This window comes from Orcinus orca, chromosome 3, assembly GCF_937001465.1.
Source record: "Orcinus orca chromosome 3, mOrcOrc1.1, whole genome shotgun sequence".
NCBI classification, from domain to species: Eukaryota; Metazoa; Chordata; class Mammalia; order Artiodactyla; family Delphinidae; genus Orcinus; species Orcinus orca.
Genome location: NC_064561.1, coordinates 152,805,582 through 152,828,325, shown reverse-complemented (window position 1 = coordinate 152,828,325; position 22,744 = coordinate 152,805,582). Strand labels below are relative to the sequence as shown.

The following is a 22,744-nucleotide window of genomic DNA, read 5'->3' as shown; positions in this document are numbered from 1 at the left end:
TTCCTATGACCCTCTTGGTCACAGAGGCTTGCTTGATAATTCCCTGATATAAGTGACCCCTAGATAAACATTCTCCCCAACGTTCTAGACTGATACCCTTTTTGTCTAGTTATTGCCTTCTCATCTTTTATGTTCAAGTCCAGAAACTCACTTACTCAGAGGCATTACCTGAACCTCTAAACTGGATAAATACCTTGTAAGTAACATCAACTGTTAGGCTTTGTGATAAGTTTTAATGTTGGTCTCCCTGCTAGACAGTAAACTCCATGATGTCACTGACATTGTGCCCTGCAAACAGCAGGTACTCAAGAAACTGTTAAATAAATAAAATAAGTTGTAAGAAGTCATTCAAAATTACAGGCAATTTCACTTGAGGACTGTTTTGGAAGGTCTGAGACTTAGGCTTAAGCCTTGAAACTGGACCTCTGCTTGGGTAAATGAGAGTTTTTTGAATCACCACTTCCTTATTTGGAAAGAAAACTACTGCTCCATTCTCACAGAGTTGTTACAGATCAATAATAATAAGACTTGATATACTACAATATCCTGTAAAGGATGAGCAACTTTTTTAACAAAGACAAGCTTTGGTTAAATATAACTGAGCCTCTTGTTTTAAGTCTTATTTTACACCAAGCTTATGCTGCTAAATCACAACAGAAAGAATAGAAAAAGAAAAAAAATGAAGAGACCAGGAGTCTATACAATTAGTCATCTAACAAACACGTTTCCTTCAAGTAGGCTTACACCAAGGACTAATATTCAGCTCCTCCTCTGATCCTAAGTAATACCCAGATGGACTACATTGCCTGACCTATTGCTCAGATTTAACTTCTAAGCAATATTAATGTATCTGAAGTAGTGCTGATAGGCTCCCGTGGTGACTTAAGATGCAAATTTGTTCTAGTAGCCATTTACACTTTATGCAGAAAAATCAGCAGTCACCTTCCAAGTTTCAATGAGATGCTCAAGATTTCTGGTTAATTGCCAGTTTGAGTTATAGATGTCATTTCCATTACATTGCAAATTTAAAAACAGACACTTACTGTTGGACTACTTAGGTCAGGAGGTGTAGACATGTCCCCAAACAAATCCATCTGGTCAACACCCTTAAAAAAGTATTTTGATTAGATTCAGATGTGTCTATTAAAAAAGATGATTTTGTATATTGTTGTAATTGTTTCCTAAACTAAAGTTTAGGAAAATAGTGGTCACAACTGGATTTTCACTTAACTAATACAGATTTGATATTAGGTTGTTTAGGTCAGGAAGTGTAGACAAGTCCCCAAACAAATCCACCTGATGTACACTTTTAAAGAAGTATTTGGATTAGATTCAGAAGTGTTTACTAAAAAGATCACTTTGTATATTGACATAAATGTTATACTAACAGTTAGGGAAAGAGTTGTCGCAACTGGATTTTATTAACAACATCTTTAGGAAGCAAATCCCGTGTTCAGGTAAGTAAGAATCATAAAAAAATCACATACGTACCAATTTCAGTTTGCAAGCTTGGTCATCAAGATTCATTAGGGCCTCACTCCCATTCTGAAAAGATGGCAAATATTAAAGGTTTAGTTGGTGAGTTTTCCCTACACAGTTTAATTTCCTAGTGTATTGGCTTGCTAAGAAGTTTAGATTTTGGCACTAGTCATTCAACTGTACATCTTCTATGACCAGAAGGGTCATGAACACATAGTAATAAAACTAGGAGGGAAGGCTGCTTGGGCAGGTGGCAAACAAGGGCTTATACACATCACACGTGCAATTCACGAGAAGTAAAGATGCGGTTTTACCTCTACTGCTTTGCTGGCTTCTTCCATCTAAAAAGAAAGACACAAATTCAGTGATCTTAGTAAATTATAGTTAAAGAGAATTAAATAAAGGAATAAATATACCTATGGGTTCACAAAGAGAAAGCAAGAGAGAGTCTTGCATATTATTTCTGCCCTACATTCTCCTCCCCTTTTCATATCAATACTGGATTTGAATAGCGTTATTGGACTTGGTAGTCCTGGAATCAATGTGAAGTTTATAGGGAGAAAATACAAGAGTCAGGCACTAGAAATCAGAAGGGCCTAACTATAACATCCAAACATTGCCCTATTGGGAAGAACAAAAACTATATCACTTTCTATACTTTGAAGAGCCACATAGATGCCAACACTCCAGGCAGGCCATGCGTTCACATAATGTTCAGACATGGTCTTGAATGTTGTATTAAGTCTAATAGAGCCTGTATTAGATAGTACTTACCTTTTTCTTTTCTTCTTCCTTTTTCTTTACATTATAGATAACTTGGAAAAGGTCTTTAAGATCAACAACTAGTGGCTCAGCCTGAAGCGAGAGAAAGCATCTTTATCAGAATTTTAATCTTACTATTTTCTTCCCTTTGTCCCCCATCAGTTCTGATTAGTAATGTTTCCTTCCTTTCTCTTAAAGCTCCTTCCTACCCTCCCCTGGTTTGTGGAAGATCACCACCACTCCCACCCCAACCCTCAGATACATAAAATACTTAGATAAAACAAGAAGCACAATGATAATTTTCCAAGTCCTTTCAAGATTTCTGGGAATAATTGACTATCGTTCTAAAATCAGCAATGATCTTATGAGAAGGTCCGTTCTAACAATGCTACACACTACATGGGTATCAATGACATTTAAAGAAGATTCCTTAGACTAATTAAAGATAGTCATCCTCTGAGGTACTGTTTAGTCCTCCTACATCCAATTGTTTCCAGCAGGCTCTCTAGTTGAGAGACACACACTCTCATGTTCAAGTCCCCCTCCAGGTATACCTCAAAGCTTAGAGCTTACCTGTTGCCCTGTTTTTATGGCAAAAAACTGGTGTTGGCCTTCCCCTCCACATACATAACCAAATGCTCGGTTGTCTGTCACATCACGGGCAATGAAAGAAATCTTATTTACTGGGTGTTCATGCTCTATTACCTAAAAAAGGGACATCAAAAATGGTGTATTGAGAAAACTAGAATCTATTTGTAGATTCTCTCTGGAGCACAACTAAGCATCAGATACCAAGGCATATATGAGAAGGCTAAAACATTTGAAGATTTTTTCACTCCTGGTTGAAGGTTACTGCTACATTTATCGTTGCTAGGACGGGCTCAAAAGGGGAAAACAAAAAACAAAAAACCTAACAACAAAGAGTAGAAAACAGAAATAGAAAGAATGATCCTTCTTAAACTATCTATACTTGATTCTCTCTATCCCAAAGACGTGATGCCACATCGCAAGGAAGGACTGAGGATTAGGAGACCAAGAATTTCTAAAGCGAAGATGGAACATATCACCTCTAAAGCATTCCAGGGAGGTCTACTTTCTCAACTCAACAAACTCAAGTGAATAGCATAATTAAGCTAGAGGAGTGTTCACAAGGATCCTTTGACTGCCTCAGACTGGCCAGAGAACCCTCCTAAGTATTATTGGTACAGTTACCCCCAATACATTCTGGAAGTCACCAGATTCTGTCATCAAGTATTTGTCAACATCACACAGATGTCCACGTCATTATACAGGAGTTTCATGTGGCAGGGCTTATTGGTTTAGCAGTGCTTTCCCTGCTATTCCCCTCCCCCATTTCTCTTGACCCTTTCAAGTAGATGGTAGGGCTCAACTCTTCATGCATATTTGTAGATGCTCAGAATGTGTCTTGACTTTTGTTTCCAAGCACCTAAGACCACTGAAAAGTTTAGATTGGGCATCTTAGGAGGTTTGGGAGTGAGAGAATGCTTGTGTGGGAAAAGTGCCACCATTCTCTGGCAGGCTTGTGAAAACAAGAGGCAAAAGTTAAGGGACAGTGGAGACAGAAGTGCATGAGGACAGCAGGGTGGGTGAGCGTGTACCAGGGTTCCAGAGCCCTAAGTTTGACCAATGGATTTTGCATATTAGATAATGGGAATCTCTAGGAAGGGTTGAATAGTAACTTGAGGTCTTCCCACAGTATCCTGATACAATAAACTATTGTGCAGCAATGAAAAACATTTTAAGCAGATGAATCTGATGATGTTATATTGAGTAGAGGGAAAAGAGTCCCAGAAGACTTGAAGTATGATAGCTTTTGATAAGGCCCAAACAAACAAACAAAAAATAAGCAGGAGAGTTCATGTGATAGAATAAGAGTAACCACAAAAAATGAGCAAGCTTACATCTATGGGGTAAAGAGGAAGGGAAAAGAGAGAAGGAGAGAAAAGAGAAGATGTGTTTCAGATAGTATTCTCTGTTTGGTTAGCCAGTAAGTTCACCCGTGACCTTATATTAAAATGAGACCCATACATAGATCTATGATAGCATCACAAACCAGTGGTTAGTTGATCTCGTGCTGTATATCTTGGTCCAAAAAATACCTAACTGATATCTATGGCATACCAGTGTTTAGGTTAGACTTATAGACTTGAGGTCCGCATCTATTATAGGAAAAAAGTTTCAAAATAAAGTATCTTGACCCCTCACCTCCTATCCTATCTGTTTTTTGCCTGTTACTTCTGGAGGAGTTCAGTAATATGTAATTTTTTTTTTTCCCTACAGAATTTTGAAAAGGGAAGAGGGGAGCTGAAATTTATGTCACAAATTATTTGTCAGACTCAGGTGGTCAGAAAGGTGTCAGTGAAAGTGAATTCTTACCCCAGTTTTCTCATCAATGATTTTTATTCCAGAAAGAGAAATGTTGACCCAGATCCTTTGTTTGTGTTGTCCCTGAGACCGAGCAGCTGCCGCCATTCCCTGATGAAATTGGGAAAACAAGAAAAATCTAGTTAAAAGAACCCTATGATGCTTCTGACTCTAAAATTTTAGAAGGCAATCAGCTTTGTTTTCAGCTTGGTTTACCATCTATGAAAGGATTAGGCATCTTTCATAAGAGACAGCAGGATGAAATAGAAGGCATTGAGCCAGGCAATTACTAGTCAGCTCTGTGAACTTGGACAAGTCCTCATTCCCTTGGCCTCCAAACAGTCATTGGCAAAGACAAGAAGACTGGACCAGAGATCTTCAAACATATTCAAAGATGTTCCTTCTAGGCCTTGTCTTATTTAATGAGTATTACTTCCTTCATTAGTTTCACAGCATGGCAATACTAGAATTTAAAATTTTTAAAAAACCAAAGGGCTAACACTAAAGAACACCAGTTTTGAAGCCGACTCCTGAATTTTACCTGAATACTTCCAGGCTCAGAAAGTTGGTCTTCTCAAAGGAAAAGGCATCTAGGGTCCTGCTACACTTGATTAAATCAGGTCTCTAGACAGCACTCAATATATGCAAACAAACTCATGGCTTCTCATAAAATGCAGCACCGCTGGATCAATTACATGATTAGAAAAGTTTTTCTTTCAAATAATTGAGATATAGGTAAATACAAACTTCTAATATCATTTCCTCTGCTGCATATTTGCTTAAGATAGAGACAAAGTATGCTTTTCCCCTTTACCTTTAGTTTCATCATAGAATCTTGGCTCATTTTATCCCCTCTTGCATCGGGCACATCATCAATGCCGATTAGCTTGGCCTTGTATTTCACACCATCCCCTTTGAATCTGGCCAAAAGATATTCATCTGTCTTTTCAGTGCCTGAGAAAAGAACGAAATAGAGGATAAAGTTTATAAATGTATTGAAATATCAGCCCCAGGTATGACCAAATATGCCCCAGGATCTAAAAATCTGAGTAGTAAATATCTTGATTATTCTACAATTGATCAAGTATGCAATATTCTACCCTTATCCTTACTTCCTTTGAGTAAAAAAAATCACACTGTGTAAAACTGTGTATGGCATTGGGGCGGAGAGAAAATAAACTCTTAAAGATGCAGACTGGGCTGAGTTATGGGAAACTTACGGGAATATGTGAGATGGGATTGGGGGATATTCTTCAGCATAGTTTTAAAAATCATTTTTAAAAAGAATATAAGGAGGATAATACTTTTTTTTAATGAAAGGAAAATAAGCCACTGCACAATTTACTAGCATCGTTGAACTGTCAATAAAGTGAAAGAGAATTGTGGGTAAATTCCCTTGGAAATAACTAAGATAATTATCCATCTTTATAACTTCTTCTGCTTCTCTTCTCATTCCCATTTCTAAAGCGTGGACATGAAAGGCAAGGAAATCACGGCATATTCTCAAACTATGAATGATTAAGGATGCTGACACTTTCTAGTGGTACTTCAGGTCAAAAGAAGAGGGTGTCATAAAATAAAGATCTTGATTTTTTATAAAACGGCTACTTCAGTAAAGCAAAGTGGTATATAGGTTACTGAAAGATAACCATGTAATACTTGATAGTTGCATTTCCCAACTGAACAAGATGTATGAAAGCTTCCCAGCAGGACCCAAATTGGTACAACCACAGAGTTCAGAGATACGTCTTATTGTATATGGATCGGACCAATCTCCTCTGCCAAAGTCTTACTTTCTTGTTTAGGAAAAGTTGACACTTGGCTGAGATTGAATTAAGGCAAGGGCCAGCTCTTACTTTGCCTTGAACGTCACACTTCGTCACTGGTAACCACCACTAGCTCCCCTCATTGGCCTCAAGAGGACCTCTTCATACCTTTCTTCTTTTCCTTCTTTGACGGTGCCTTTGGTGCCGCCTGTTGGTCAGGCTGACCATTAGTTGCACTTGTTTCTGCTTCGTTAGACATGGCAAGGAGGCAGACAGCCAACTCCAGCACCAGCAGACACTTAGTGACACCCAGCGATCCCCGATGGAGACGTCTCAAACAAACATAACCTGCTGCAGACACCTGTGGGCAGAGTTTAGAGGCATAATGAGATCATAACATAGCAAACCCAGACTTTATGTCCTAATAGACCCACAACCCGTGATTTGGGAGCATAGTTCTTCAGACTCATTTTGTTCTTTCTTCTCTGTTAGACTGAACTCTGACAGCAGGGGAGTGGGTAGGACTGTTTCCTTTGTAGTTTCCAAAATACCAAGAGGGTATTTACCAGATGTTTCTTTAAGTAGTTGATATCTGATAACACTTAATGTGATTATAGGTACAAACTATTGATACTATGTATAAAATAAAAAAGCTACAAGGATATATTGTACAGCATGGGGAATATAGCCAATATTTTATAATAACTATAAATGGAGTATAATCTTTAAAAACTGTGAATCACTCTGTTGTACATCTGAAACATATAATATTGTAAATCAACGATATCTCATTAAAATTTAAAAATAATGTTATTATCTAGCTCAGAAATTCATATTGGAACTTTGGCATAAAAATGTAGTATTAAAGATAGGGATCAAAACGTGTCACACGTAGATGAATAAGTTTTCATAGCAAAGTTTAAATAAATTGAATGCTGAGCTGAGAAGATTGCAACTGGCATCTGAAATTGGGCATTAAAAATTCTGGTTCCTGGGCTTCCCTGGTGGCGCAGTGGTTGAGAGTCCGCCTGCCGATGCAGGGGACACGGGTTCGTGCCGCGGTCCGGGAAGATCCCATATGCCGCGGAGTGGCTGGGCCCGTGAGCCATGGCCGCTGAGCCTGCGCGTCCGGAGCCTGTGCTCCACAACGGGAGAGGCCACAACAGTGAGAGGCCCGCGTACCGCAAAAAAAAAAAAAATTCTGGTTCCTCAAAAAATCATGTAACTCTATAGAGAGTGATGAGGAGAGTTATGAATTTTATCTTATTCATAGATAAATATTTTTTAAGTATTAAGATTCTGCACATGATCTCCAGAGCTATCTAAGCACTGTATTTTAAAAGCCATCCATTTTTGACACTAACGCACATATCAGGGAAAGAATGGATTTTTGGGGTGTCTCATTGAACAGATCTTGTGCTATTATTTAGTATTACTATCCTCAGAACCCTTTGGTATGTGCTCCACAAAGCTCCCCTATGTATCACGGTAGGTAAAACAAAAAAAAAGTCGTCATTGCTAGCACACAGAAGTCAAAACTAACATTTCAAAAGGTTCTTTCACCTCCCAGGAGTGAAAATTTCTACACAGCTCCTGAGAGCGCTAGGAAAGGTTAACTTTCGATGTGAACTGAAGACTAAAGCAAAGAAAAGCCACTCATGGTGTTGTAATCCTGTGAAGACCATGAATGGGCTGGTACATTCATCTTACCCCCAAAAGCTCTCTTCATTTTTTATAATCTTAATAGTCTTTTAAAATACATACATACACAATTACACAAACCTGTATACGATTAATGTTATCTGAATTATTTCATTTGAAGATTTAGTCATTAATTTTTTTTATTAAAAATTAAAAAAAATTTTTTTAATATTTATTTATTCATTTTGGCTGTGCCGGGTCTTCGTTGTAGCATGTGGGATCTTCGTTGCGGCATGCAGGCTTCTTAGTTGTGGCATGCAGATTCTTAGTTTTGGTAAACATGCAGGATCTAGCTTCCCGACCAGGGATCGAACCCGGGCTACCTGAATTGGGAGCATGGAGTCTTACCCACTGGACCACCAGGGAAGTCCCATTAGTAGTTAATTTTGCCCAAAGACACCTGACTGGTAGGTGGCTGGGGAGGCAGTCTATTTACAGGTGAAGACTATAGGGGACTCAAAGCCTTATTTACTCAAGATTTAGTTGGGGGCCAGGCACCATTAGCCCTTTAACTGTATTAACTGCAGAACGTTCATGGTAACCCTATGAGTATTATGATACAGTATTATTTCACTTTTCCAGAGGGAAAGCCAAGGCACAGAGGTTTTAAACAACGCAGCTGCTAAGTTGAAACCAGGTCTCCAACCCAGGCTGTCTGGCCCCAAGCCAGAGTTCCTTAAACACTACACTGATGAGTCTCACATGGGAAGCCTCATGTTCGCTACAGAGGTGCTCTATTATATACTTATAGTGCCCCTCACCTCCCCCCAAAAAAGATACATCCAAGTCCTAACCCATGAACCTTTGTATGTGACCTTATCTGAGAAAAGGGTATTTGCAATTGTCTTTAAGTTAAGGCTCTTGAGATGGGATCATCCTAGATTTAGGGAGTGTCCTAAATTCTGTAACAAATGTCACTATAAAAGAAAGGCAAAGGGAAGTTTGAGACACAGAGACACATGGAGGAAGCGATATGAAGACAGAGGTAGAGATGGGATTGATACACCTACAAATCAGGAATGCCAAGGACTGCCAATGTCCACCAGCTGCTAAGGGCGAGGCATGGAATGAGCTCTCCCTCAGAGCCTCCAGAAGGAATGAACTCCAGTGACACTTTGATTTGGGGGCTTCTGGCCTCCAAGACTGTGCGAGAATATATTTCCGTTGTTTCAAGTGACCCAGTTTTTTGTAATTTGTTATGGCAGCCCTTGGAAACTAATACAACACCTCTATTTTGTGTGCCTTGGTTGGCTTCATGGTTCCAAGATTTATTTCCTGACAACATGATAAATCTCTTTGTCATATCCACACTCTTCTAATGTCAGGAAGCCAATAATCATTTTCTTAATTTCAGAAAACGTATCCCAAATCAAGAGGATATTTGCCCACATTAACAATGTCAGGAGGTGAGATAAGCTCTGATCTAAGGAGACACATCAACATTCATCCTCCTGCATCCTCACCTTCTCCCCAGTGGGCCCTTTCTTTTATCAGTTGCTCATCTCATCTTAGAAATAAAGAAAACACTTCTGTGTGACCCTGTAGTCCTCCAGTTATCATCTTATGATCTAAACATCTAAAATTGATGGGCACTTATCCTCCACCTTTTCATACCCCCTTCCCCTCATAGGACTGTTCATCTTAACGTTAGTCGCAGGAAGTCAACTTCAGCGGCTAATGGCTCTCTTGACCAAATCCAATTACTTCGCTTTCATCCTTTTGGGGGTATCCGACTGCATGCATCAGATACCTACACCTCTTTGAGAGCCCTTTTCCCACCATTTTTTGCTCCCATGACCACCCTGAAGCTCCAGTCCATGGCTTGTGTTTATTGAATTGGGATAATCCGGATTTTTGTTGTTAAATGATGAAGCCCCCTAAATGTTAGAATAACATTGAAAGATTTCCTACTTAATCTTGGGGCTCCCCTTGCATTTAGGACAAAGATTGAGACTTTTTCACTTTATATATGAGACTCAAATATTTTACCCCTACTTATCTTCAACATCCTTTTCTTTCATTCTTGGATAGAAACCCCAATACTTCTCATTTCTTTTAGAAAACATTTTGGTTTTGACTCCTTCCCTTTTCAAATTAGCATAGCTCCCTTTTCCCCCATTTTCCTGCCCATCCCAGTTACCTATTTGTCCCTGAAGACTTTCCCTTCCTCCCCTCCAATTCTGGCTGGAAAGTAACCTGGCATAAACGTTTGTCACTCACCTTTGAAGCTGATACCATACTTTTCTGTAGCATACATATTATTTCTGAGAAGAAAAGACTTATTAGCTCATTAAACATGGGAAGTTTTGTCCTAAAGTGAGAGTATTTTAATGGAATTTGAGAAGCGCCACAGAGCACTTTGAGGGGGCTTGAGAGAGGGAATGGTGTGCGGTTTAGTCATAAAGGTGATACAAGATATAACAACCTTATAACTCAAAACCAGCATCAAATCTGGTGTTGGTAGACAGGGCCAAAATGGAAGAGCTCTAAAATGAGTGGTGCTACCTTGGTTTTACAGCAAAAAATTTCTCTTGTTAGATACTGAACTACAACTTTTCACAGCACTGGGATTATTTTAAGGTACTTGGTATCTTTTGACTATATCCTTTCACTGTTGGGGATGAGCAGTTACAAGGGGCAAGGGAGAAAGAAGTAGGGAGAAAAGGTTTCTTTAGCATCTTAGCTTATTGCTTGAAGAAGATGGATGTGTATGGTGGGTTGTAATAGCCAAGGGCAGGTCTCCATTGTAGGCCATACAATTTAAAAGGTATCCATGCTCCCTGAAATGATTGGAAGGTAGATTCTGCCCATAGGCTCCAAGACTCAAAGATAAATCCCCTTACAAAGAACCATTAAAGTTTATCGAAAAATTTTAACAGAAGTGTACATCCAGTTATGTGTATACCAGAGTGATAAACATTCTTTCTCCACAGAACAGATTTCCCAAATGTCCAAGTTACCATTTGACATGTGGTAGACAGAAGAAGTCTTGCTTCCAGACTTAGGTCCCTCCGTAGGAATCATCAACTTAAATCCAGTGTTTAAAATTCAAATGCATAATCCTTCCAACAATGTTACAGAATTGTCAGCTGTGCTCATAAAACCTTTAGCAGGTTTTATAATGAACTGATTTTTGGAAAGGCTTTGGGCGTGAAAAAGGGACCTGGGGGCCAAAAGATGCCCTACAATTTCCCGTGACTGCTTTCCCAAACCTAGGCATTGCTGAAGAAAGTGTCTAGATTGCACTAAGCTAAGGGATTTTTTAATAAAGGGGAACAAGTGGGTGTAGGACAACCAGCAGGTCTAGTCCTTCTCATTCACTGGGTTTAGTCCCAGGGACTCTTCTGATCAAGGACCAAAAACTAATCAGGAAACAGACACACAAGGGATGTTATCATAAAAAAGGGATTACTAATTAAAGTTCAAAAACATATACAAAAGGTCACACGAAGAGCTCCCCATCAATTTTGACTCCTTTTTAAGGCCAATATAGAATAGAAAGTTGTAAATGAAACTATGCTGAGTCAATAAAATTAGCTTCATTTGAGTGAAGATATCTAACTTGGATTTTGGACTTAATACAAACCACGTGGGGACTTGCCCTTTCCATGGCACAAGAATCAGATGACCGTGAGAGATTCTGCAACACGTTTTTTTTGGATTTCTGAGAAGGCTCTGAGAAATGTATACCAGAAGACTGTGTGAGTCATCTTCAGATGACTATGTCCTTTGCACTAGAAAACAATCTGCTATAGTTTATTTAGCACTTAAAGTGATTCATGCAATCACTTTGGAATACTCAGAAGGGACAAATTTGTGTAGGGACCAATTTGGCTGGTGCCTCCTTATTCCTCCTTACCTTTTCCACCAATAGGAGTGTATTGGTATCAGCAATGATTCTAATTAATGATTACAGCGTTCTAAAGCAATATCATGACACATGTTTGCCACCTCCCTCCCAGTCTATCTTTTCACCTATTATCCTGAGCAGAGAGATATTTTCTTGGTCAGGTTCAATGCTGGTAAAAGGAATAACTTGAGTTAAGAACTTATTTAACGGTAGCCCCATTCCACAAATGGTAGAGGACTTGTTTTTAATGTTAAGGGGGATGGCACAAACACCTAACCTACCAAGTCCTTAAAACACTTACCCTGGCAGCTCTATGGAATAGACTGTGTATCTATTTTATGAATACTGAAATGGACTCGGTAACACAAGATCAACCACTAATAAGTCGCTGGGCTCAAACTGAACATGATCTGTGTTCCCTTTCCTACTATATATGCTGCTGCACTTAACTTTTTTTTTTTTTAATTCACTGATTTTAACCTGTAGTTTTTCAGATGGTCTCAAAGTCATAAGCCCATTGACTTTAACATATCAATTAACTTTCCGGACAGAGCTACGTAAAATAGACACAGGAAAGCGAGTTAAGGAGAATCAAGAACAAAGCAACATAAATGTCTTTGCTAGTGTCCAGCACTTTGTACAGGTCAGAAATGTGCTTTCTTGTCCTTTGGAACTTTATGCCTGTCTCAGCTGAGCTAATGAACTAGGACATGTGAAATATTAACCTCTAGGGCAGATCTCGAGGTCCAAGAGGGCAGCAAACAGCCTTCACCACTATCTTCAAAGTAGCCTTTTGAGAATAAGGGACCTTGCCAGAAATGATGCAGCCAAGTTTCTGGTATTTGATGTAAAGCTATTCTCCTTTAACTGCTTGACTTTCTATGCTTTTAGGAAGGTTTACTCTTCTCCGCAAAGGCCAAGTTGACAGTAGACAGTAAGATTTTTGCAGCCTATTTAACTGGGGAAATAAGATTATGTTAACACACACTGAAAAGGAGTCCTTACGAGATTTTCTTGTAAATGCTGACGCTGCTGTAGGGGCCTCAGGAACAAAACATGCCTAAGTCAAGGAGGTATACACTAGTTACGCATTTACAGAGAGCACGTATCATTGCTGTTAACCCCTAGGAAGGATGCTGCAGGACTGATAGGACCTATAAAGCTCTGAACCAGAAAATTTTCCCCTATTTTTGGAATCAAGTCAGACCAGAGTTAAGAGTTCCTCAGACAGTTCATTCTGGGTAGAGGTGAGATAGTATAGCAGCTCAGAGTTCAGGCTTAGAAATCTTACATACTTTCACTACTTTCTAGCACAGTGGCTTGAGGCAACTTATCTAATATTCATTTCTCCACCTGTAAAATGGGAATACAGCTTGCAGAGTTGTTATAAAAATCAGTAAGAACTGATGTAGAGACCCCAGTGCCTCCCATACAGAAAGTGCTCAACAAATGGCAGCTGTGATTAAATCACAGCTAGGTTTCATGGACACTGTGTCATGTAGGCAGTCTTGTGTTGTAGCCAACACTGCTCTTCCACAGCAAGTGTTTAAACGATTTTAGAACAAGCAGGGCCAATAGGTGAACAGCTAGTAAGAAGAAACACTGTTAGAGCCACATCCTGTCCAACTCTGGCTTCTGTGACTAAGGTAGGTCCTGACAGGAACAGGACTGTGGGCATAAAAACTACTCTAAGTTATGCAGAGAGGCCTGCTCTAATGAATCCTGAGTCAAATCTCAGCCTACATCGTTACCACTGGCAGTTGAGAAGGTCTACCTCACACCCCCTGGGGAATTTTATGTGGAGCTCTTAAGACGCTGAAGTCCATGTCACACCCAGATCCGTTAGTTCAGAATCCATGAAGGAAGAGATGCAGGCACCAATATATATATTTTCAAAATATATTTTCAAGATTCGCAGATGATTCTAATGTACCGACAACTTTGAGGTACAGTAGTCTAACTTCCATAATCCTTTGTCCCCTTAAAGAAATACCAAGTGGGTTAGACTACTGAGCTGGAAGAGACCTAGGGAATAATTTGGTCATACACTTTCATTATAAAGATTAGGGAACTGAGGGCAAGGAAGAGTATATAACTTGTCTAACTGTTAAACAGCTGGTTGTGGATAAGAGTTGGTACCAGGAGAAATCTAGATCCTAAAATGAGACTCTAGTGTCTTATTTCTAGAGATGTACGAGTCAGCTTTTTGTTTTGTTTTGTTTTTGTTTTTTCGCGGTACACGGGCCTCTCACCGTTGTGGCCTCTCACCGTTGTGGCCTCTCCCGTTGTGGAGCACAGGCTCCGGACGCACAGGCTCAGCGGCCATGGCTCACGGGCCCAGCCGCTCCGGGGCATGTGGGATCTTCCCGGACTGGGGCACAAACCCGTGTCCCCTGCATCGGCAGGCGGACTCTCAACCACTGCGCCACCAGGGAAGCCCGAGTCAGCTTTTTTTTAAAACTGTGTTTTAAGAAGGCTGTACAAGGCCCATGATATAGAGACTGAACCAAGAACACCTCCCATTTAGTAGATATACCAAGCCAACAACAAGAAGATAATTTAGCAGAATAGTTTGAACATGGACTTTCATAGATGTTTTCTGAACCAAAACAGAAAAAGGATTTTATGTGGTCTAATGATACATTGTCACTGGATTCTCTTTTGCCTATGTAGCTGGAGTCCTGCTTGGTCAAACTGGCTCATTAATGTTAATTTGGCTGCTTGGAAGAAAGTATTTGGCTAGGTTTGAGATGCAACCCACAGATCAAAGAATTCACATTATTTCAGTACATTCTCTACTATTCAGGGCTTGGCCTTTTAGTGGTTTTTTGTTGTTGTTGTTGTTGTTTTTAAAGCACGATAGGAAGTTTGAGTTCTTGAGTTGGCAACTTCCAACTTCCAATATTCTTTTTTTTTTTTTTTTGCGGTACGCAGGTCTCTCACTGTTGCAGCCTCTCCCGTTGCGGAGCACAGGCTCCGGACGCGCAGGCTCAGCGGCCATGGCTCACGGACCCAGCCGCTCCATGGCATGTGGGATCCTCCCAGACCGGGGCACGAACCTGCGTCCCCTGCAACGGCAGGCGGACTCTCGACCACTGCACCACCAGGGAAGCCCTTTCCACTATTCTTGACTCATTATGACCTCTCCTAATTTTGTATTCACCTCCACCCATTTTGTTTTTAAAATAACTTTTTATTAGGAGTATCTCCTAACAGGGCCTAAAGAATAGTCATCATAATAAAAGTGTTTGGGAGAGCTTAAGGCTTTAAGAAGGAGCTTAATGTTTTCTGAATGAAGGCCCATTCTCTAGACTGGGCAATGCAGCAGATTCACTAGAAATGTCTAAAAATAGCTCACTAGTCTAACTGAAGTATTATTTACAATCAATTTTGCAATCACATTACTTAGTTGTTTCAGTGCCATGACTGTTATTTTGAACACTTTACTAGGGTTAGAAAAAGTAGAATGTGCAGATTCACAATTAGAGTATGCTCTAGCCTCTTGGCAAGCTGGGCACAAGTTAACATGCTTGTATGAACAAAGGCATAGCAGACTGATTCTAGAATCCCTCCTTACACCTAATCAAACTCTAAGAGAGAAAGTACTGTTGGAATATCTCTGCGGTCGTTGGGCTGTGTGGAATTTTTGTGAATACAGACACATGAAGCTTGGGGTTGGATTAATTGACATGAGTGAGTATACCCATCTCAACTTTAACATCTCAGCTAATCATTCTACCCCAGTTTTTGAGTATGACTTCCTCCAGCTTAGACTGAACAGAATAGGAAAACTGAAATCCAACTTTATCCTTTAGCTCCCTTCTACAAAGGGAAGGAAGTGACATTGATACTTTGGAGATTTGAAAATCATGTTTGTGCCACTGCTTTACATTGCTAGCATTGGATCATTTGGGGTAGCTGTGGTAACCCTGACACCAGGGACCATTTGGACTGGCTCAACTAGGCTATGGTACATGTGCTCTGTATATCTCGAGCGAGTTGGGCAGGGTGATGTAGTGGGTGCAACTTGACATGGAAAAGAGAATGGGGGATTTCTGGTCTAGTGTGCAGTGTGCTTCAACCTAGATTTACCAGAGCTCTGCATTTGGTGGTTATTGGGCCCTGATCCCCCTAACGATGTGGTATTTGTTCCTTATCTGTTGCTATTGTCCGTTTTTCACTTGTCTCTCAGGAGCTATGTGGTGAAGAGAGATTGGTAAGGTAATGACTGCATCCTTGAGTGAAGTTCATAATATTAAGTATCATCTTGAACTACCTTATTAGCTGCTTCTCTTTCTATTAGTGAGCTACCAAGTCACCTATGGAAGGAGCTAGGAGTGATTCCCTTTAATTCTAGGAAAGGCTATTAGGAATCCATTGTTCTGGGGGAAAGGATAGTGTGGCTTTTGAGGGGGTAGGAGAGGCTTGACAAAGGCTGACGATCTAGTGGGTAAATATGTATACCAAGCCAAGACATTTCTGGGAAATGGCCAGTGGATTGAAGTGGTCCAACATGGGGTGGTGTGTGTGGGCAGAGATGGGAGGGAGGGGTGGAAAAACTCCTTATGTCTGAGGAACGAGTAGAAGACAAAACGTCTAGACTCAAGACCTGGGCTCAAATGTCAGGGTTCCCATCGAACCCAGCCAAGAAGGTATGTTGGCACTTTGGGCAGGCCTCAGTACCCTGGCTGGTGGGCGATATGTATGAGCACATTGAACGAGCTGTGTGACTAGAGGGCCTGTGGGGACATGATGGAACTCTGCAGAGCAGGTCTCCCCCCACCCTGAGTCACCACTGCAGGACCTGAGAGAGTAGCACCTGCCTCAGTCACCAGAGCACTTGCGTTAGTGGCCAAACCCATCATGGTTTAGTGGTAGCACAGTAGCTCACACTGGTGCTGTCATAACGCTGCGAACACCACGCTGACAGTGACAGAAGGGGGTCCTCACCGAGTCTGGTCTAGTTATGAAGCGATAGTAACCAGAAAGTATACCAAAAAAGCAAGTGGAAGGAATAAGATTCTGAAAAGCTAAACGTTCAGAGATAACCAGAATGGGTGGATGGAATAAACCAGTTTTAAAATCTGAGTTTAGAAGAACTCTATTTTGTACTATTAGATGGTAAAGTAGAACACTACACTTCATTCTGCGTCCCTCCCATCCTAAAGGCAAGGGAAGAGAGTATTCTAAGGATTGAACAATTTATATGAAATATTTTAGGGTTTGAAATTAAAAAAAAAAAAAAAGCCAAAACTACTAACATGGAAGCCTCTGGAATTTTTCTATCGCAGGGCCTCTGAGGCAATAATTTGAGAAGCATTATGATACAAAAACACAAAAACACATGATTTTTACTTTGAATTTGGCATCTAAATGTACAGTGGATATTATGCTTGTCCCTTACAGGAAAATGTAGTCAAAATACCAATGAATCAGAATGAGGGAAAAGGATTGTCATTGCACATTTGATTTCTGGGCCAATGCACTGACACTATTCCTACCTTCAATAATCTTCCCTCATATCTACGTGTACTTACCCAGCTGACCAGCAAATACTTCATCGTTTTCATGTCTATCCTTCCCAGGTTACTTTAACATACTTCTACCAAAACTCACCCCTCTTCCTAATTCCAAGCTAGTTTTTAAATAAATCATACAAATGAATCTTAGCAGTTTGTTTCCTAGCATGCACAGTATCAAGTTGTGCTTTCTCGTTCCCAAATGAAATAATCTGAATGACGTCAGCCCAGCCATGTAGCAACACCTAGCACATGGACTTCAGGATACACAGTTTATTCATTTGAGCCCCTCTGTGATTTCACCTATGATGCTTGCATATGTAAATCTTAACTGTTAAACATGTTGCACTTTCTACTTGAGTGCCATTACAATAGTCATCTTGAAAGTCCACGTGGATATTAGAAGAGCTCAAGAAAGCACGTTATTTAGAAGTACCTGCATCTTATTTATTTACTTAAAAAATTTGTTTTGCTTCTGTGTCTGGTTTATTTGAGTCAACATAATATTTATGAAGTTCCAGCCATGTTGTATCTTGTTCATTATCATTGCCATATATCTCATTGTATGAATACACCACAAATTTTATCCACTTTGGAGCTGTGATGAACAGTGCTTCTATGAATATTCTACTACGTATCTTTTGATGCATGTATGTGTGCATTTCTTTTTATTTTACTTTATTTTTTATTGAAGTATAGTTGATTTACAATGTGGTGTTAGTTTCAGGTGTATATAGCACAGTGATTCAGTTCATATATATATATATATATATATATATATATATATATATGGTCTTTCAGATTCTTTTTCCTTATAGGTTATTACAAATTACTGAGTATAGTTTCCTGTACTATACAATAAGGCACTTGTATTTTAAACATTAAGCTATAAACAAACATACACTAGTAGGATTATTTTATGATATACCATATCAGGCCATTTTAAAAGCAGGCAAGTCATCTTAAACTTTCCAAAACCAGTGCAAGAAACACTGCTTGATATTTAGTTTCTTCTTTAGTAACCTGGCTGAATTATGTTAAATTCCAACGTGGTTTCCGTTCCTAGGCAGAGCCCCACGTTCATATAATCTTCAAAGCCATGGCTTGAGTGTTTCTGTATCTTTCTGTAACTCACGTTTCAGAGATGTGCTGTATTTTGGAGAGTTTAAAGGAAGAAGAATCCAGCTGCCTTGTAACACCTGGACAGAGTAGTCAAACTGAGGTGTATGTAGTAAGTGTGTGTAGACAGTCAGGACTTCTTTTTTGTTACATTTCTGTACATAGACCAAAACCATGAAAAAAGTTATTATACCTATGTAGACCCAACATAAGATGAGTTTAAGTTATTTGATTCTAATATGTTATCTCTGGTTCTGAGTAGCCTTTTCAGTAGAATATGCCCTTTGTTTTCGTGTTCAATCTACCCTTAGAGTTGGTATTAACCTTCCATGAGAGACTTTGCCACTGGCTCCTGTTTCCACGTCTGACACAATCTCTTCTAGTTGGGCAAGATATCTACAGCCAACAGGGCATTTGGGCTTCATCTTCAAGAATGACAATAGCCCTGCTAACCCCATAGATAAGAATAGGTTGGTTTTTTTTTAAAACACTTACTGTTACCTGTGTGCTGAATATATTAACTATCACTTTAAGGATTTTTTTTTAACCGTTTAAAAATGAGCTTTTATTGTAGCCTGAGAAAGACGCTACTGCAAAGTGATTAGTGTAAACTGCCCTAAGGAGGAGAAACAGGAAAAAATGCAAATCTCTGAGAAAAGCCTACTAATAAAAACCATAGATTGAATCACCTGGTTAATTTAGTAGTTACTACAGTGAAATCCACAGAGAAAAATAGAAGCCAAAACATAATTCAATATACGAGTCAAAGGATATCTTCATGATTTAGCTGATTTCCCTTAGAGAAGATTTGGTTGTTTTCAAACAAGATGAAGGAAAAAGGAGTCATTTAAAAATAAAAAGGGGGACTTCCCTGGTGGCCCAGTGGTTGAGAATTTACCTTCCAATGCAAGGGACACAGGTTTGACCCCTGGTCGGGGAACTAAGATCCCACATGCCGTGAGGCAACTAAGCCAGCGTGCCGCAACTACTGAGCCCACACGCTCTGGAGCCCAGAGCACCAAAACTAGAGAGAAGCCTGTGCGCCACAACAAAGATCCTGTGTGCCGCAACTAAGACCCAATGCAGCCAAACAAATAAATAAGTAAATATTTTAAAAAATAATAAAAATAGAAAGGGACTTTCTATTTATTTGTTGAATTTCAGGTTTACAGAGAACCAGGAACCTGATAACCAGCCCTCTGCCCCACCCCCCCCCCGACACCAGTGCTCTACCATGCCGAAGGTTAGGAAGTCTCCAGAATGCTATCTAAAAGGCCAGGGGAACTCGTCCAGAAGAAATAAGCATATAGGCTCATTTGCTTACTGCTTGGTTGCTGGCCAAATTAGATAAGTTAACAGATAAGAAATCCCCAGGTACTTGCAGATTCTGTTAGACAAGGAGAAGGGTGAGTCTGCCAACTTGTTTTCTTGCTTCTTGTGGTGATATATTAATTCTACTCAAGTACTAAAAATTTAGGAGACAGGTTCCAAAAATGGTCTGAAATAGCTAGCCCACCTGCTTTGAACTTGTGTGCACACAAATACTCTAAGAAGCTGTTGCATGGGACTTTCCTGGCAGTCCAGTGGATAAGACTCCATGCTTCCAACTGCAGGGGGCACGGGTTCCATCCCTGGTTGGAGAACTAAAATCCTGCATGCCATGCAGCCAAAAAAAAAAAAAAAAAAAAGCTACTGCAGAGTGAGATGGACAAAGTGGTGGAAATGCACAAGCATCCTTGAACTTGAACTAAGGTTCACACGCCATCATTATTCTCTCATTTTTTGGGAAATGGTATTGCAGCGGTCCCTGACCTTTTTGGCACCGGGGACCGGATTTGTGGAAGACAATTTTTCCACGGAGTTGGGGGGATGGGGGGATGGGGGATGGGAGACGTTTCAGGTGGTAATGAGCGATGGGCAGCGGCAAATGAAGCGTGGCTCGCCTGCCAGCCACTCACCTCCTGCTGTGTGGCCCGGTTCCTAACAGGCTGCAAACTGGTACGAGTCCGCGGCTGGGGGTTGGGAACCCCTGAATTGGACCAAATAAGCACATGGGGATAAGTCAGTGCATTTTTAAACTGAGGGATGGAAAAATTCTATATGGCAGCACATTAACTCATGCTAAATGAAACAGATTTGGGATTTTAATTGCTTCACAGTTGAAGCAACTACATTGAACAATGTATGTAACAAAGTGTTCTAGTTTATTGAAATATCTGTATATGGTTTATTCACTGCAGAGATAGATGAGCAAAGGAAGTTCCAATTACAAGAAAAAATCCTACCACTTAATATCAGACTTCCGCGTATAAAGTCTAAGTAGGTGAGACAGGTTTTGTTTCATGAATTCTATGCATAAATTCATGAGAATGCAACCAAAATTTTACCTGTTACAATCATGTAAGTCATCACCATTAACTGGTCCTCCCTTCCACAAACATGTCTAGACATCTACCTTAGGGATCATGGTGTACAATTGGCAAGTCTGGAAGAGTAATTCAGGGAACCTTGTATCTACTAAAGCCTTCGGGAAAAAGCCACCCCTAAATGATTCCAAACATTAACCATTATTAATCTAAAGAAGCTTTCAGGAAGTCAATTTCTATTCCACCTTTGGCAATCATTTAAGTGATTCTACAAATAAAGTTAAAATAATGGAGGTGGTGTTTCAGAGCACCAAGTTAAGAGTTCTTAGAAAATGAAGATACAGCTTACTGATTTTCTTTCTTGGTTGCAATAATCAAAGAACACAAGGAAAGATCTCAAGTATCACCTTAATCTGTACAGATTTCGAAAAGTTTATTCTGGGATTTAAAGAATGACTTTGAACGTTTTCTAACATATATATTCCACTGGATTGTTTTCTTAAGTCATTTCTTCTAATATTAAAATCATTCCAGAGCTGGGAGAAAGGGAGAAAAAAATCAAATTTGTATCAGCTGCATAAAAACAAGGTATCTAAGAAAATTGCCCTGGTTATGTCATTATACACCATTTTCAAAGGCTCAAGTCTTGAATATTTCATTTACTGTTTTTCTCTTTTTTTAAAGATAAGTTCCTCGGGTGGCGTTAACCAATGGCTTGTAGGAGCCTAGGAAAATGAGATTTTTCTTCCCCAGGTCCAGCATAATTTTTTTTTTTTTTACTTTTGACCTAGATATTATTTTGCAAGATTGAAGAAGTAACCAGTGTCTTAACTTTATACTTACATAAAGTAATGTTCAATGCAGTATGCTGTTTCCTATAAACCTACACTGGTAGCCTGATAAACAACTCAGTTTGGGTATTTTAAAAGGCAATAAATGCCTTAACTAAATAAACCATCAATTCATATAGAGACAAAAGAATTGCTACTTCCCAAAGAGCTTAACAGATTTGAAATGATAAATTTATATACTAGGACAATCTAGTTTCTCTGGCTTTTTGGACTGTAAAGATTCATTTATTAGATCTATGTCTGTGTCTTTTAAAATGTGTTATTCAAAATCATCTCCAGCTGCAGATGTTGTTAGTGTGAGTCTAATGCTGGTTAACCCTCTACTCCTTCCCCATTAAATGAATTTGACTTAAGTTAATAGTGAGAATACTGTATTGTCTAACAGTTGCACTAAAAACCTGTGAAGTGTGTCTGTTTTCTAGCTCTCAGAGCTTTGGCTAGAAACTGTAAGAAATTAACACAACATTGTAAATCAACTATACTTCAACAAAATTAAAAAAAAAAAGAAATTGTGTCGAGTATTTGCCCTTTGCATTGTTATTATTTATAACCTGCCTAGCACTCACAGTCACAAGTATCAACCAATGGTCAAGGCTTGGCTTTAGGGCAAGCGATTGGTCAAAAATGTGACTTACTATGAGGAGACTTTCCCAGAATAAGCAGATGAGATGAGAATTCTTCCTTCTCCCAGGCCTGCTGCATGTACACCATCCCTGTTGGGTTTCATTGCCTTCTTAAGACGACAAATCATGGGGGTGCCACATGGGTCTATAGTTTTAGCGTGAGATGAACTAGTAGGCATGGTTCCTTATTGCCGGCCACTTTGCTGGGCTTGCACTGAGACCTCCTGGCCAATTATGAGATGTCATATTTATATTCAACTACAAAAAGTTTTCTCATTAGTCTACACAGCAATGTCAACATCAATGATTCACTGTGAAGGAAA

The 22,744-nt window shown here is 39.7% G+C and overlaps 1 protein-coding gene across 9 annotated transcripts in view; it reads right to left on the bottom strand.

Moving 5' to 3' along the window:
• DAB2 (DAB adaptor protein 2) overlaps positions 1–22,744 on the bottom strand; it is a 52,735-nt gene that overhangs the window by 15,910 nt on the left and 14,081 nt on the right. For 7 of the 9 annotated variants that reach the window (XM_033421223.2, XM_033421220.2, XM_033421226.2 and 4 more), the window contains exons 2-9: positions 6,561–6,753; positions 5,441–5,580; positions 4,639–4,737; positions 2,815–2,946; positions 2,254–2,334; positions 1,794–1,820; positions 1,492–1,545; positions 1,044–1,106 (exon numbers count right to left, since the gene is read on the bottom strand). In XM_033421223.2, coding sequence (XP_033277114.1) covers positions 1,044–1,106; positions 1,492–1,545; positions 1,794–1,820; positions 2,254–2,334; positions 2,815–2,946; positions 4,639–4,737; positions 5,441–5,580; positions 6,561–6,651 — 687 coding nt within the window. In that variant the 5' untranslated portion in view covers positions 6,652–6,753. The remainder of the gene's footprint in view (positions 1–1,043; positions 1,107–1,491; positions 1,546–1,793; positions 1,821–2,253; positions 2,335–2,814; positions 2,947–4,638; positions 4,738–5,440; positions 5,581–6,560; positions 6,754–22,744) is intronic. The other 2 variants (XM_033421224.1, XM_004265973.3) reach the window with 1 other exon arrangement.